An 18,512-nucleotide genomic window follows, 5' to 3' on the forward strand; every position below is an offset into this window, starting at 1 on the left:
TGTGTGTGTGTGTGTGTGTGTGTGTGTGTGTGTGTGTGTGTGTGTCTGCGTGCTGGCTCCCAACAATGCCAAATAACTTCCATGTCTTCCCAGAAATGACCTCATCTCTCTTTCTCTCTCACTGAGCTGTAAGGAGGAGTCATCACAGGAGAGAAAGGAAATAATAATGTTCTCACACACACACGCAGTCACGCACACACACACACACACACACACACACACACACACACACACACACACACACCCACACACCCACAGTGCGTTGTGTGGGAAAGTTCTTTTGAACAGACACACGCTTACTTCCTGCTTTCCCCTCATACACTTGGGCCCTTAACCCCCCCCCCCCCCCCCCCCCAACACACTCTGCTATTTCCTGGTTGCTCAGAACTGCTTTCGGATGGGCTCCGAGCCCAGAAGAACGTGTGTGTGTGAGTGTGTGTGTGTGTGTGTGTGTGTGTGTGTGTGTGTGTGTGTGTGTGTGTGTGTGTGTGTGTGTGTGTGTGTGTGTGTGTGTGTGTGTGTGTGTGTTACCTGCACAGGTGGTCTAGTTGTGACCAGCTTTCCGTCTTTATTGTAGGAATAGACAACGAAGTCATCGGGGAGCAACATTCTGAAAATACATGATAATGATGAGAGGAGAGGAGAGGAGAGGAGAGGAGAGGAGAGGAGAGGAGAGGAGAGGAGAGGAGAGGAGAGGAGGATAAACAACAAGTCTCAACAACATTTCCCTGCTTATATACTGACAAATAAAACCGTCTTGATTCTAGAGTAGATGTAGAGTAGATGAGAGAAAAGGAGATTAGATTAGAGGAGATGGGAGGAGGAGAGAGAGAGAAGAACAGCTGGTGTAGTGTAAAACTCACTCATTCCTATGTAGGTGCACCACATGTTCCTTCCCGTCAACAGGTATACTGTAGGACACCTGGAGAGACAGAGAGCAATACACAAATTCACACATCTGTTCCTCAGTGTGAAAGAAAGAAAGAAAGAAACCAAGAGCAACTGTGCATCTACAAAATGGTTCTCCTCTGCCAGAGGTGTCATTATTTGCTTATTTTGGTCTAATCTTTTGGTTTCATTTGGTACTATAATGGTTGGTAACATGGTATATCCATGTTTTATTCCAACTCGTAAAACATGGGTGATGCGGAGCCTACAACACACACACACACACACACACACACACACACACACACACACACACACACACACACACACACACACACACACACACACACACACACACACACACACACACACACACACACACACACACACACACACACACACACACACACACACACACACACACACACACACATAGCTGGATAAAGTGGCTAATGAGTACAGGAAGTCAGCAGGAGACTACAAAACCCAAGAGGCCAGAGCAGCCACCCTCGCCCCCATCTGACAGAGCAGGCTGTCTCTACATGGGAATGTTTATTTAATGATTCTCATTATTTCTTATTTTTTAAATTTTCTTCTAGAACAGAGTTTGTATGTATTTATGTCAGTCTGTCTCTGTGTGCGTGTGTGTTTGTGTTTGTCCCCTCAAAAGTAGATTAATCACAGCTCATGATGCTATATACAGTACATGACAAAACAGAAAACAAAACATACAAAACAGGAGCCCCTCTGAGCCACAAAAGCCTTTAGAGCCTGGTGAAGTAAAGGTGAAAGTTATGAAGAGCAAGAAAATTGGGATGTAGTTGAAAATCTATGCATGTAAAAAATAATAATAATAATTACAGCAACAATGTTTTTGTGAAACACTTTTGTTGTTGTAGGTGAAATATATATACAGATCACTATTTCCTATTTTCCTAGTTTAACCACACTATGACATGTCATGAACACAAGCAGCCAATCTGTATTGTACAGTGAAACTTCACCACATCATGAATGACTTCATTCACACACTGCACACATAGTAACTTACTATCGATAGCTAAAGACAGAGGTGGACAGAGTACTCGACCCCAGTACTTGATTAAGAGTACAGAGCACTCCTGGTTAAATTTACTCCACTACAAGTAAAAGTAGCTCAGTCAAAATATTACTCAAGTAAGAGTAAAAAAGTCCTTGCTTTTAAATGTACTTAAGTATTCAAGAGTAAATGCTTTTAAAAATACTTAAGTACAAGTACAAGTAAAAGTAAAAGTACATTTCTTATTTTTCACATCAATGAATTGCTGTAATTTTTTATATGGCTTTTTAAAATCACAAGTCAAATTAGTGCAGCATTGGTTCAAACGAGTAATCTAAATTAATATCTTTATAGCCTAGTGGTGCAGCACAGAATAACCAAATAACCACAAAATATTACATTTAAATATACTGTCTTGAACAAACTAAAACATGTCTAAACCCTCAGCAATGCCAATGCAACAAAATAACTCATCTAAGCAGTAGCAGTGATGTTAGGTTTTCAATGTAGTTAGTGCAGTGTCAGGACCCAGGAGTTTTCATTTGAATGGGTCCCAGCCCAGGGACATTTTGTGAGTCCTAATAAAATAAAAACGTTTCCCCATTCAAGGCGCATGCATTGTTTTCAAGGCAAAAAACAAAGCATGTCACTCTTTGCCTTTCAAGAATATTCAAGGCAAAAAAGTACATATGTCACTGCTATGTGCTAAATACTAGTGCTAGCCTAAACTCCAGTGAGATTTATAGTTTTAAACTGTCTCTCTAAAGCAGGGGTTTTCAACTGATTGTGAACCAGGGACCACCACCCTGATTAAGAATCAACCTGGGGACCACTGTTGTGTTGGGTGAGATTAGAGCTAAGATTAGTGCTTTGCTAACACTTGCTGCTGTATGCATGCATTCCATGATACATCGCACTGTTTCTCAACCAGTGGTCCATGGACTACACAGACACATGCAATTATATGGCCACATTTCCTAATAATGATGACTCCATCAGGCAATCCGGTACACTTCCCCTTCTTGAGATTCTAACTCCCTTTTCTGTGGAATTTCTTGACCTCCGACTTCCCAGAAACTGACAACATTGACATGTCATCATAGGTCACCAGGTCGATAATATGCACTGTTCCATGGAACAAGAAGAAAAATACATATTGCATCATGGTCAGAGACCACATGCAATACCTTCAGGGACCACAAGTGGTCCACGGACCACCTGTTGAAAACCCCTGCTCTAAAGGGATCTAAAATGTTGTGCTTACCTCGACAACAGGAGTTGTCCCTATCTACTTCAATGGACTACTTTGTTTGGGCTGTTTGCTGGATTCTCTTTTTTTAAACAAGGCAATATTGGACACACAACATGTGGCCCATTGCATTTTAGGGGGAAAAACAACAACCAGCAAACTTAAAAGTAACTTGTACTTTTCAGCCTTCCTTGAAATTCACTTGAGTAAAAGTAAAATATTTGTCTTGAAAATGTACTCGAGTAAGAGTAATAAATATCAAAGAAATCTAATACTCAGGTAAAGTACAGATCCTCAGAATATGTACTTAAGTACAGTACTCAAGTAAATTTACTCCGTTACTGTCCACCTCTGGCTAAAGATTGGACATGGACCGGTCTTATAATTATAAAAATTCCTCCTCAACTCTCTTGCCCTCTCTAAGACTAAACAATGCTAGTACGGAGGAGTCGCACGCGTGCATGTGTGTGTTTTCTCTTCTCCCTTTCTGTTGTGCTTCCTGGAATAGGATAAATAGCTCAGAAACAAAGGTACAGGCATCATGTACTCTCAATCCATGATGTACAGAACATCCACCGGCCGGTCCTCCCTTATGCCATTTTTAATGTGAGATAGTAACCTCTCATACGTTGATTCCAACGCAATGGAAAGCAGTACCAGTTAGAGAGCTTGTTGTGCACTTTATTTATTTATTAGAAATACTGGACCTATGATAATGTTCCTTTATTATTTCCTTTATTATTTGGAGCCTACTTGTAACTGTGCTCAGATGGAATCATCTGGTGGTCTCTTTGCCTGCTTCTGCTATATTTCATGTACCTATTGTCAGACCCATGTGACGGCCACTGTTATATTGTGCAACTCTTATATGAACATGTGTACCTGTAACATATAAATACTCTGTGACTTCCTTCAATGAACTCAAGCATCTTTGTTGTCTGACTTCAGTTTGTTCCACGATGCATCGTTATCCTTTGCTACTGTAAAATGGTATCAGCTTGGTTTTGGTCTCCACTCCTCTCATCTACATCATCTTCAGACTGAGTGACAGAATTTGAACTCAATTTGGTGACAGCAATGGGATACGAAACCCACGCCATCGAAATGACTGGATTTAGGCTCCAGTCATTTCGATATAGCAGAGGCAGGCAAAAAGGCCACCAGATGTTTTCTTTGGAATGAAGTGTCTAGTCTCAAGTGCACAACGCTTCTTCCTGTCACTCGGGTGATGAGATTTGGAACACAATGATAGACAAGATAGGAAAGAACAATACAGTATGTATGTGGTTAGCTAAGGTGGTTTTCAGTTGAGTATGTCGCAATATTCAGCACGTACTCTCCAATACTCAGTAAATAAACAAATTAAATAAACAAATACACAGTCTGTAATCTAATAGGCTTCTTTTTGGAGAAGTTTACTCCCCCAATCTCCAGTGGCCCAACAGCCTCAATACCAGTGAACCGTAGCCTACAAACTCCATAGAAAAACTGACTGTCTACAGGAGACCTCTCATCCTCATTCCCTTTTTGTCTTCTTGACCACATAGCAAAAGCCACAAGTACATTTGTGACAGCAGCTAGTGTGTTGGTCCCCAGTAAGGTTAACCCATTAAGACCTGATTCTAATGTCTTCTAAATCCTAACATACATATGTTGCTATATCAGTGGTGCTCAAGCCTTTTCATGTCAAGGACCCCCAAAATGATAAGTATTTGGCCGCGGACCCCCATCTCAATATATTGTTCCAGGGACCCCCCAGAAGCAAAGATTGTTTGTGTTAAAATATATATATATATATATATTAAAAGATTTGCACAAATGTTCATGATTTTTTTAAATTGTAAATGTACAAGCTCATAGCGCAGCACGAAGTGACGCGCTATGAGCTTGTATATCTGCTATTTATGAATAGCCAAAGTATAAAATGTGGTTAAAGTGGTTAAATTCTAAAATGACACAGATGCTTCCTGGTTTTAATGGGTTACGGTAATTATTCCTTTGTTTTTGTTTTTTTCTTTTGATTGAAGAAGTGCAGATTGTAAACTTTCAAATGATGTGTCATACATTGAAATCAAAAAATAGTTCAAAAAGCTATACTTATTTGAATGTTGGTACATGCCACAGTACACCTTAAGTCAAGAAAATCCCTTTAAATTCTTGAGGCGTTGCACACTTTTCACAGGCAGGTAGTGGGTGGGAACAATAGGCAGTTAACTCCACCCCAACCACTCCCCCACTCCCCAGCCATATGTAATCTACCCCTCAGGAAACAAACTTGCTGTTTGGACATTTTTATATGGTAAATGTGCATTAAAAGGAACTGTAATTGCAAACATAAGCACCAAAAATGTCATAATGTATATCGTACATCATGTATTAAGCCAAAATGTGTATTAAGTTTTAAGCCAATGGACATCATCAGCGAAAATGAATGAAGTGGTCAGTGTGTACACACTAGCCTAATGTGCATGTCATTATCAAGTATTTTGTGCAATTTCAAAACGGGTGATAACCTATTCCGTCCACCGTGGCTTGCCAACTCTGCTTGGCAAGCCTCTGCAAAATGTGCATCGGAGAGACAGTTTCTCTTTAGTCAAAAAATTATTTTCCTAATAAACTAAAGAGTCGTTCACATTCCCCACATATTCCCCTGCAGTAGACAAGTCGCAGGCATCAGCCTGTCACGTCATCCATAATTAAGTGCTTCTGTCGGCTACACATAAAGGTCTGTGTGATATGGTGGTGGCATCATTTACTGATCCTAGCAGTTTTCTTTCAGACAGACCACAGCAGAAAGCTTCGCTTGCAGATCATGTGATCTAAATAAACAAATATCGAGATAACGAAACAACACCGGCTGTTCCTCCTCTGGCTGCACTGTGCAAAGTAGAAACGGTTACGGCAGATGATAGTGCCGTGAATCACGTTTGCTGTTCTGTGAAACTTAACTTTGCGTCATTACGTGGATTGCATCATTTCTGAATCAGTCAAAGATGTCAGTATAGTTCCCAAAACAAGCATGTCTCTTGTTGTCCGCTGACAACGACACTGTGTTCAGTCTGGTATTGCAGACCAATTCTGGTTGACAGAATTGGCTGCAAGAGACAGCAATAGTAAACAGAGTAAACAATGCCATGCTGGTTTTAGGGGGCCGAAACTCTGGGGAAATAGCCAAAGAAACCAAAGATGCTAATTGAGCGTCCCTGCCTCCAAACCCTCCCTCTCCAGACCACAGTGACAGCTTAGTTTGCTGACAAATTATAAGTTGTGACTGAGATTTATTTATTTCTAAATTTAGAGTAGACAATAATTTTTTAGCCCCTTTTTCTCCCCAATTTAGTCATTATGCAAATTCATTCCTCCCCACACACATTTCTGTGTTGTATCCTGCTGACTCACCTACCAGTGAGGAGTCCCCACCGGGAGGACGTAGGGTCTTCGTCCTACTCCTCCCGCCCAACACTCCCTACTGACACGTGCCGCCCCCAGCCTGTAGTATTACATGCAATGACCAATATATTGGTGTAATATTGGTGACAATTGTGTTCGCATAGACGCCCGATAAAGCCGTTTGCACCACGGTGGATTCGAACCCACAACCTCTGTGGTGGTGGGCAGGGACTTTACCACTGCGCCACCCCAACGCCGTAAGTCTTAATGATCCTAAAACTGTTGTTTGTTATATTGAGTGGGTTCTTCAACATTTACAAATCCACAGCTCTGCTGCTCTCTCTCTAATAATGCCAGTCTGGGTTCAGGAAGAGTTGTTGAGTGTGTGTCTCTGTGTGTGTTCTGCCTCGACAGCGACCCCACCCCCAACACACACACACACACACACACGCATGCACGCTCGCACGCACACACACACACACACACACACACACACACGCACAGCCTGGTATATAAACAGCACCGCAGGGCAGAAGTGTGTATACTGCTGCCAAAGGTCGTGTCAGGTCCAGCAGAGAGGAAGAAAATTGGATCGGTCAGCCGTTATTGTGCTTAGCTTTCTCTTCCTGTGGTCAAAGGTTCAAAGGGGGCGCACACAGGAAGTGGCAGTGAGCCAGATATAGTCATGTGACCTGACGTGACACACATGTGTTGTATAATGGAGGGAGAGGAGGGGAGAGGAGAGGAGAGGAGAGGAGAGGAGAGGAGAGGAGAGGAGAGGAGAGGAGAGGAGAGGAGAGGAGAGGAGAGGGATCTGGTACCTGATTGGGTGGTGTGCTGCCGACATCCCTCCTCAGCTTGTTTCCTATTGGCCGTGGTACGACCAGCTGATAGGAAGAGAGGTGTGCCGTCTGCTTGGAGGCGGACCCTAGAGAAGAAGACACACGCACGGTCTGTCACATTGTCAATGTAAAAACCAAGACAAAAAAAAAGACCTGCCGTCTCCAGTTTACTTCCAGTATCTGCGTGACGTAGGCGGCCGCCTTTTTAGGAGATCGAAGTTAGGTGGGAGTCTATTAATTCCAATGGGAGAGTGAACGTGAACACAGATTTTAAACGATTATTTTGCTCCATGGTCACTGAACTGTATTGGACCCGTTCACCCACAAGCCACACAATGTTCCAAACATTCTGACGCTTAAATAGCTTTTTTCAGAGACACCACTGATGCCTTGTCCCTCTCTGAGCTGTCCTACTGTCTGTCCCTACTACACTGTCTCTCTCTCAGCTCTCCTAACGTCTCTGTCTCTCCTACACGGTCTCCCTCACAGCTTTCCTACTGTCTGTCTCTCCTACACTGTCTCCCGTCTGTCTCTCCTACACGGTCTCCCTCTCAGCTTTCCTACTGTCTGTCTCTCCTACACCGTTTCCAACTCAGATTTTCTGCTGTCTGCCTTTCCAAGGACACAGACAAATATGGATGACAAATTGAGTTTCACAGACAGTGTTGATTAAGAAAGCTGGTCAAAGACTTTTCATTAGGAAATTGACAGGGTTTGGGTTCAGTCATAACCTTTTGGAAAAAGGTTATGACTGTCAGGCTGATAGAATATTTTTATAATTATCTTTGTCTTTTTCTGTCTTTATTTGATAGTAAACAAAGTGTGACACGAAGCAAAGGTGGTCGGGATGGTCGTAGATTTTGTTTTGAAAACAAATCGTGAAAATGTGTGCAAATCTTTGAATATATATATACATTTTTAACTCAAAGCTTTGCTTCTGGTGGGGGTCCCTGGAACAAAATATTTTGAGATGGGGGGGGGGGTCCACGGCCAAATACATATCATTTTGGGTGGTCCTTGACATGAAAAGGTTTGAGAACCACTGATATTATAGCAACATAAGCATTTTTGGTAGCACTTTACAATAATGACCCGTTATAAAGCATTTATAAATGTTTATAAGCAGTTTGTAGACTATTAACAAATCATTAACAACCTGTTTGTTGACATTCGTAAATGATTACTAAAACCTTTATAACTACAGTTACACATCATTTATAAAGTATTAGTAAGTAGAGAACTATTCATGAATAAGCCATTTATATACATCTGTAAATGATTATTAAATCATTTGTAACGACCCATTCTAAAGCATTTATAAACGTTTATAAGCAGTTTGTAGACTATTAACAAATCATTAACAACCTGTGTATTGACATTTGTAAATGATTACTAAAACCTTTATAACTACGGTTACAAATCATCTATAAAAGTATTAGTAAGTAGTAAAACTATTCATGAATAAGCCATGTATTATACATCTGTAAATGATTATTAAATCATTTGTAACTGATGTTACATAATATATACAAGCTATTGGTAGCTTGTTCATGTTTAACATATGCTTTGTTAAACATTCCTAAAGTATCTATAAATCCTTAGTACATGTTATTATGTGCCCTCTAGTAAAGTGAAGACAGTTCATCATTTACAACTGTCTGTTAATGTGTTTGTTCATGTTTAACATATGCTTTGTAAAACATTCCTAAAGTATCTATAAATCCTTAGTACATGTTATTATGTGCCCTATAGTAAAGTGAAGACAGTTCATCATTTACAACTGTCTGTTAATGTGTTTGTTCATGTTTAACATATGCTTTGTAAAACATTCCTAAAGTATCTATAAATCCTTAGTACATGTTATTATGTGCCCTATAGTAAAGTGAAGACAGTTCATCATTTACAACTGTCTGTTAATGTGTTTGTTCATGTTTAACATATGCTTTGTAAAACATTCCTAAAATATCTATAAATCCTTAGTACATGTTATTATGTGCCCTATAGTAAAGTGAAGACAGTTCATCATTTACAACTGTCTGTTAATGTGACTTTCTCCTTACCTGTTGCAAACTACCTGGCTTTCATGAATGCAGACACCAAACAATTACTAGAATTATCTTTCACGTTTAATATATGATTCGTAAGACATTCGTAAAGAGTATGTTGACCATTTTTAAACGTTATCATGGGCCTTGTTGTAAAGTGAAGACTATGCATTATTATTTCATGTTTAACAATGATTAGTAAAACATGTGACATCAAAAAGTGGCAGAAGTAACGTTATAGAGTATAAAAGTATAAAACAATTCATTAAGATATAGAATGTAGCAACTCTTGGCCACAGCACACACACTAACATTTAAACAAAGAAATTCATCACAACAGAATCACAGAGTAGCAGCTAGGAGCCTCTGCAGTCACCACCTCCCAGTGCAAGTTAGCTTTAGCTGCTAAGCTAAACTGCTAAGCATGGAGGACATTACTAGCCTACACATCAAAACAAACATTGTGGATACAAACAGCCACCATCAAAATACCCCCTGGTCATAATGCTACTTCATGTGTGTAAGATTAGCCATTTTATGTTACTCGATCACCTGCAACAAGACAGTTAAAACAAACATGAATTAGACATATTTCTGTCCAGTCTGCAACTGCATCACTGTTCACTTCCTCCCTAGTAGGCTACTGCAGGTGTAATGCAGGTAATCAGTGTGTTGCCAGATTTTGCAAAAGAAACAAGCGGACAGGTCTATGAGTCCAAAAGAAGCAACTAGGCTCAGGCCCATGATAGCGTCTGCAAATGGTTTACATACTCTTTACGAATGTCTTACGAATCATATATTAAACATGAAAGATAATTCTAGTAATTGTTTGGTATCTGCATTCATGAAAGCCAGGTAGTTTGCAACAGGTAAGGAGAAAGTCCACATTAACAGACAGTCATAAATGATGAACTGTCTTCACTTTACTGTAGGGCACATAATAACATGTACAAAGGATTTATAGATATTTTAGGAATGTTTTACAAAGCATATGTTAAACATGAACAAATACATTAACAGACAGTTGTAAATGATTAACTGTCTTCACTTTACTATAGGGCACATAATAACATGTACTAAGGATTTATAGATACTTTAGGAATGTTTAACAAAGCATATGTTAAACATGAACAAGCTACCAATAGCTTGTATATATTATGTAACATCAGTTACAAATGATTTAATAATCATTTACAGATGTATTATACATGGCTTATTCATGAATAGTTTACTACTTACTAATACCTTTATAGATGATTTGTAACTGTAGTTATAAATGTTTTAGTAATCATTTACAAATGTCAATAAACAGGTTGTTAATGATTTGTTAATAGTCTACAAACTGCTTATAAACGTTTATAAATGCTTTAGAATGGGTCGTTACAAATGATTTAATAATCATTTACAAATGTATATAAATGGCTTATTCATGAATAGTTCACTACTTACTAATACTTTATAAATGATTTGTAACTGTAGTTATAAAGGTTTTAGTAATCATTTACGAATGTCAACAAACAGGTTGTTAATGATTTGTTAATAGTCTACAAACTGCTTATAAACGTTTATAAATGCTTTATAACGGGTCATTATTGTAAAGTGCTACCGTATTTTTTAAAAAAAAGTTAGGATTTAGCAAAGATTTGAGTTTAAAATGTTTGCTTTAAAAAACATATATTCAAAGATTTGCACAAATTGTTACGATTTTTAAAGAAAAGCGCTATGAGCTTGTAGATCTGCTATTTTTGAATAGCCCAAAGTATAAAATAATGGTTAGAGATAAAAATCTAAAATGACACAGTATGCGTTCCCGGATCGAATGGGTTATGGCGCATACCACATCATAAGGCGCACACACCACATCATTTGATCTAATGCAGCATGACAGCGAGTCGCGGTTACGGTTCCCGAGCCCCGACGACCTTTGCTGCGTGTCACTCCCCGTCTCTCTCCCCGTTTCCTGTCTCTCTCCACTGTACTATCCAAATAAAAGGCAGAAAAGCCCCCAAAGATATCTTAAAATAAAAAAAAAGGAATCGGACGACCTTCACAGTACCGCTGTGTGGAGGAAAGCTTTGTCCATATTGGTGCCACCAAAGACTTTTGAGAGTTTGAGCTGCTCCCCTCAGGGTGATGCTACAGTAGCCTGGTAAACCCTCCCTCCGGAAATCTCAATTCCATTTCATTTCAGGAGTGAGTCTGGCCTGATCCGCCTGTCTGCAATATTGGCTGTGCTGGAGTTGGGCGGGAGTAATACCGTTGACTGACAACCCCTTCAGCCAATGATAATTTTTCCCCTTCAGCCAATCAGCAGTTCACCAGTCTTAATGTGACGCGACGGGACTTTTGAGACAGCCATACCCAAAATGGGTTGCCTTTTTCGGGTACAATGGTGTCACTGCCCGCCCCTACCGGTTCTCTATTTTTTTTTTTTTAAATAGGCTTTGTCATGATTAATTGACCACATATATGAAGTTAAACAACTCAATTCTATCCAAACGATATCTTATAAGTAAATTCCGTGCCTCAAAATAGAAGTTAGAGAGCTTTTTGAAGTAAAAAAATAGCGGAGAAAACTGCCCACAGAAAAAGATGGCTGCCGTTCGTGTTTTGGGCTCACTCGAACTCGCCACCTGATTGGCCAACTGTCGCTGTCAATCACAGAACGATGTGCGACGACGCTGATAGGCGCGTCCGTTTGGCATACACAGCCAATATTGCAGAGAGGCGGTTCATGCCAGACTCACTCCAGGAATCAAATAGAAATTAGATTTCCGGAGGGAGGGTTTACCAGGCTAATGCTACAGAGAGTACCCCTGACAAACAGAAAGATCTATAAATAGTTATACTTGGTTGCTCATCGTGTCACGCACCGAATATAGAAAATCCACACGTCACAGACAGTACGACACATTTTGAGCTTCTAGATCTGTTATTTTCCGTACGAGACACCGGCACACAACTAAGTATAAATCAGGCATAGGGTATGTTTTGTTCCTACTACCTAGTGCAAGAAATCTCATGTATGTCGTATTAATTGTTGTACAATTGTTGTGATGTGATGAGATGTTTTTTGTACTGTATCTAATGAGATCAATGGTGATTTTCCAGGCTTGTTGGTCAATAAATGTATTCGAGAGTCTTCCTCTCAGCTGTCCTACTGTCTGTCTCTCTTACACTAGCTCCCTCTCAGCTGTCCTACTGTCTGTCTCTCCTACGCTGTCTCCCTCTCAGCTGCCCTACTACTGTATCTGTCTCTCCTGCACTGTCTCCCCTCCGCTGTCCTACTGTCTGTCTCTCCCTCTCAGTTGCCCTCAAACTGGTGGATCTAAACTGACACCTGACATTTATCACAACCACAGACCTCACCTGATCTCATTATCATGTTCTTTCTGTTTATTCATGTGTTTGTTGCCAACCACAGAATTGCCTGACAAACCACTCCTGACCCAGTTAAAACCCACTACGGATCCAGTAAAAACACTACTGTTCCAGTAAAAGCCACTTCTGTCCCAGTAACAACAACTATTGGTGCAGTAAAAACCACTGCTGCCCCAGTAAGAACCACACACCAACCCAGTAAAGACCACTATTGGTGCAGTAAAAACCACTTCTGTCCCAGTAAGAACCACACCGACCCAATAAAAACCCTACAGTTCCAGTAAATAAACATTAAAGATGTGAGAACAAAGTTCTGTTGTGAACAAGGAGAAACCATAGTTTAGTTTTCATAGAATTTGTCTTGAGAAATATATTACAAAATTGCTTAACTAGTATGGAAGAAATTATATGGCTGCTTATATCGAATCTTCAGATGTTACCATCACTTATAATACTTCTACAATACATTATGATATTGGCCTAATAGCTATTGTTTTGGTACAGCCTATCTTGTTATGGTTCAGTTTGTCCTTGAAGCAGCTACAGTATAACTATGATCTCTACCCTGTGCTCGAGGCAGAACTACCGTACCACTGACAGTGTTAATGTACTTCTGACCATGATATCATGTAACATAAAGCATAATCATCACCAACTAGAATATTGTCTCGACTCCTATGTGCCTCATCGATTGCTGATTGATCCAGAATTCCACGACACTAGGAAACTAGGAACTTGGAACCATGCTGACGATGTAAGAATTATTTTGGTGAACCCACTGAAAGATGTCAAAGTGGTTCTGTATTGAGGCACTCAGAAAACATAAGCACACAAACGAGGCAGAGACAACAACTCGGATTTCAAAGTGTGAGAGATTTAGTACTTGAGTACAATGAGGTAGACTTACGTGTACAACATGTGTCCTGTCTGACCCAGCGCACATCAGGTCTGACCTCAGTTTATATACTGAGCCATACGCTATTTTAGCACTCTAGCAATCTGTATTGACAACAACACATGGTAGTAACTCTTGGCCCCTAGGTTACAGGTCAAAAAGGTACAGATCATTTAAGAATACATTTACCAACATAACTACACACTAGCTGTGGTACTGTGGTTACAAGGACATCATTTAGAGTTCTCTTAACTATTTTTTCCCGCGGAAGCACAGTGAAACACCCTGTGATTACCAACTATCAGGGGATTGATCATACTGGAGATGAATATTCTGTGACTACTTCAAAAGGTAAGAAAATAGAAAAATCGCTGGCAGTGGGTGCACGCAGCCAGAAATAAGTCTGGCAGTGAAAGAAAACTCACAGCCTGTCGTGATGTGACGATTGTGATCTTGTAGATCTGCATTGTTTTCCTATTTGTCGTATGATGAAGTGTGTATGTAGGCTTAAGTCATTAAAGCCTCACTACGTAAAATAGTTTTAATTAATACAATTTAATTTTGTCCAATCTGTATGATAGAGTATGTTAATACAATATAACTTATACAATTGGGGTGGTTGTATTTTGTCTCCCTGTGTCCCCAATGGTAAAAATAAATTCTGCACTTGCGCAGGAAACCGGGTTCAAATCCGGGATAGAAGTTACATTAAGTAATTGATGGTCGTGTGGCTGAATAGAAAGAATTAACGCGTTAAAGTGGAGTTGGTTTGCCCTTTTGCAACACTCTCCACTTCTGGGATGTCTTTTCACTGGTAGGACCATTGCTGCTGCAAATTTGCTTCCATTTACCGGTAGTCTTCCACAGCGTTAGTGAGGTCAGACACTTCATGTTGGGGCACGGGGGATTGTCATTATGAAACAGGAAATGGACTTCTGCAGGCTGCAGTGATAAAATTGAATTTATCTAATGTCACTGACTGTAGCTGCAGCATTAAGAGTGCCATTAAATGGGCACTAATTAGAAACACTGATAAGAACGGTTGTCCACTGACTTTTGGTTATACAGTCTAGTGTATGTTACAATTATACAATTATACAGTATACTGTAGTAGTGGAGACTAGTTGTGTAGTCCACGTTTCAAAATACACAGGAAATGTGTCATAATAAATATATATTTTCACAAAATTGCATTACTATAATAATATATTTCCAGTTTCCAAAGTATATTTTCAAATATATCAAAACATTTTAATCATATTTCTATTATAACCAGGCTATAACAAGATGATGCCATGTCAACCCAAGTGTACAAACCCTGTTAGTACACTTACAGCTTTAATAGATAACCCTCATTGACCATGCTGAATGAACGAGACTGATAAGGTACATGGATTGACACTCAATTAGTCATAAAGATAGATATTGTACAGGTAGACTTCTGTACCAGTAACTGTGGTGTTATTATTGTGGCTTCTGTACAAAGTCCTTACTTACTTACGCCTATTACCCTTCCTGGGGCTTAGGCCGTCAACAAGGGTTTCCCCTTGTTGACGTAGCCTATCTGCAGTTAGCAGGTCTTTTACAGGAAAGTGTAGCAAACCTTAACCTCTCGCCCAACCCTCCTCGTTTCTCATCCAGCCTAGGGAGGGACCAGCGATGGCAGCGATGACGGCTGTCTGGACAAAGTCCTAGCAGCCAGTGTTGCTAAGCTTCTTAACCTCATTGTGACCTGGAGGCTAGCCACAGCCATCTGAAAATACCCACAATCCTCAGCTACCACCGCCTGGAACACTATCCTACAAAATCAAGCAGCATGTACAGTCTCTGAGTAGGGACTATAGGAGACTGTTGAGTCATTTGAAATCTTAGGTTCTTACAGTGTTCTTGGTTATGTAGCCTGGCTTAATTGGGCTTAACACATTGGTCTTATAAACAGAAAGATCTCAAGCACTGCATGGAAATGTCAGCATGCATGTGCGTTTCGGCTGAGCCTTCCTTCGCGTATAGGCTCTGCCAAAACGTGGCTGTATGCTGCCCATGCCTCCCTAAATAAAAAGTCCCTAAACAATAGATGTTTTTTTTCCTGTTCATATAAGCTCTTCTGAGCACTGTGAGCAGCAGTGCACTCGGTGCAGAGACTCTACTTGTTGAGACTTGAGTTGTGGTACTCTCATCACATTCCCTTCACTTTAACACATTGTCTGACTCTGCCAGGGGGGGTGGGTGAACAGAACAGTGTTGCCAAGTCTATGAAAACAAGCCCCAAAGAAGCGACACATGACTGATCAGCGACATTTCAACCAATATTAAGGAGCACAAGCCAGGATCAGCTCGTAGATCAGTGGACACAATATCCCTTTGATCCTAGAAAGATCATGCACGGAGGAAGTGACATAACCAGAATAGAAAGAATATCAGAAAAGGACAGTAGTTATTTAACTTACTACTCTAGGAGTGTTTACTTTGTCTCTGTCATAATCATTTCACCCAGTGTCAAGCATGAGATCGACCTCTCTATGAACCTTTATCAACAACATAGCACAACATTTCCCAATGCACCTCTGACTGGTGTGTCCTCATCACAATAACCAGAAAACTATCTTCTGATTATGTATAAATATCACAACATCTGTTAAAGTGTGATCAATCACATCACATGTTAAATGGTCTAGTTTAATTGGACTGACAAACTAGGACTGTCATTTTCAGCTGGCATTCTCAAATATGATAGAAATTGGACTTAGTAATTGCCTTATGGCGTTGTTGGTTCTTTGGGCATGTAGCAAGTAAGTGTTCTATAAGAATGATGTGTTATTACTGTGTTATTATTATTAATTTAGACAACAAAATGATCACGATTCATAAATGTACAAAAAAAATCCAGTTACACAATTACAATGATAGATGATTATACATTTCTATATATTACCCAGCCTGGCCTTAAAAGGGTTTTGTTGCAAGGAGTTGCATTGGTGCGGACTGGCCTTTTCTGTGTTGCGCCGGGGTGTTCAGGCTCAGGGCTTTGACACAAATAACTATCTAATAGATTAATATAATAGTTTAATAAATTATATTGGGTCAGTTCAGCTTCACTTCACCAACACTAAATTGGTCTCCCAAGTATGAAGCCATTTGAGAATTACTGGTCTGTTAAATCAAAGCCTGTGGAGACTGGTGACTGTGAAGTGTAGTTATAATGAATGTACAGTATGAATGTATGTATACAGATGGGGCATCCATGTTGGTGAAATATGCATGTTGTATTTGTTGCTATATAAGCTCAGGTTCTAATAGGATTACTTTGTTTTTACGTTTCAGCACACTCCAACAGTGAGAGCTCATGTTACAGTCTAGTAGTCTGCCACACACAGGCTCATACAGTGTATCCTATCCCATCGTGCAAAACAGTCTGACCCCTAGTTAAAACTAGTCTGTAGACTACAGACGACAGACATACAGACAGACAGACAGACAGACAGACAGACAGACAGACAGACATAAAGACTGGCTAAAACAGTCTGGCTATAACAGTATGCAGACTACAAACAGACAGACAGACAGACAGATATCCTGGCTAAAGGCTAAAACAGTCTCTAGACTAGACCATTGGATCTCAAACCTTTTCATGTCAAGGACCCCCTAATTAATAAGTATTTGGCCGTGGACCCCCATTTGAAAATGTTTTGTGTCAGGGACCCCACCCCCAAGGACCCCTGGGGGTCCCCGTACCCCACTTTGAAAGCCAATGCTCAAGCCAACAAACAGACATACAGACCCTGGCAAAATACTCTGTCTACACATGCAGAGCATCGCATAAACCCAAGGACTCCTTTTGCTCTAAAAAAAAAAAACCCATTCATGGTATGAAGTACAGACAGTCACCTTAAAATGAGTCAGCAAGTGAGTGTCGTGTCGTTATTCCAGACATCTACCACCACCACCACTACTACTACAACAACTATAGCCTATTATAACTATAACAACTGATTCCATAACAATACACACTAAAAAGAAAGGTGTGAAAGTTCAAAGTGTTATTGTGTATCAGGTGAGTGAGTCCTCACCTGGTGTGACTCCAGTGTCCAGCAGCACCACACACACACAGCAGAGGAACTGGACCCAGCAGTACTGGGACAGCAGGAATGTCACCTCCATCTTCTAAATGGAAAAATGTATGTCAACAACCCTCTGTCTGTCGGGCCGATCGGTGCGGGACACACACACACAAAGTGAAATGATCAAAGCAACAGCATTAACGATGTATCTTCTCTCTCTTCTTCTTTTATATCCAGGCGTTTCCTTCCTTCTTCTCCTTCTGATGATGATGATGTGAAACTGATGTTAAAACCACACAACTGCTTTTTTCTTTGGCCGTGCCATCATTCTGCTCACAACTATTATTCACTATTTACAGTAGAGGCTACAATAACGTTTTTTTTTTTATCAACTGTCTGGTTTCAGAATCCACTCGGTCCTTGAAGAATCTACCGTTTAAAAACTTAAACAAACACGATCAGGGCTTCGGAGAATCAATTTGGAGCAGCTCATCAAGATCTCCACTGGATAGAATGTATCAATCTGTTAAGAGGTCGCAACAATGTAAGGGTAACCATACGTTCTTCTGGTGTTTAACAAAATAAAAGCCTTTTTTGTCGAGACTATGTTTTGCACCCTGTCCGTCTGTGAACAGCTAATCTCCGGCACCGTTGGCTTGTTCACAGTGAAACTGTGCACACACACTCCCTGGATGCCAGAGCAGAACCTCTGCCCCATGTTTTTC

The 18,512-nt window shown here is 40.3% G+C and overlaps 1 protein-coding gene across 2 annotated transcripts in view; it reads right to left on the reverse strand.

Moving 5' to 3' along the window:
* adam9a (ADAM metallopeptidase domain 9a) overlaps positions 1-18,311 on the reverse strand; it is a 49,816-nt gene extending 31,505 nt beyond the window's left edge. For both annotated transcript variants that reach the window (XM_080434332.1, XM_080434331.1), the window contains exons 1-4: positions 17,797-18,311; positions 7,388-7,494; positions 864-922; positions 532-610 (exon numbers count right to left, since the gene is read on the reverse strand). In XM_080434332.1, the coding sequence (XP_080290458.1) occupies positions 532-610; positions 864-922; positions 7,388-7,494; positions 17,797-17,887 (336 nt within the window). In that variant the 5' untranslated portion in view covers positions 17,888-18,311. The remainder of the gene's footprint in view (positions 1-531; positions 611-863; positions 923-7,387; positions 7,495-17,796) is intronic.
* Between the last annotated feature and the right edge of the window lie 201 nt (positions 18,312-18,512).

This window comes from Gymnoscopelus braueri (assembly GCF_963280865.1).
Source record: "Gymnoscopelus braueri genome assembly, chromosome: 7".
Taxonomy (NCBI): Eukaryota; Metazoa; Chordata; class Actinopteri; order Myctophiformes; family Myctophidae; genus Gymnoscopelus; species Gymnoscopelus braueri.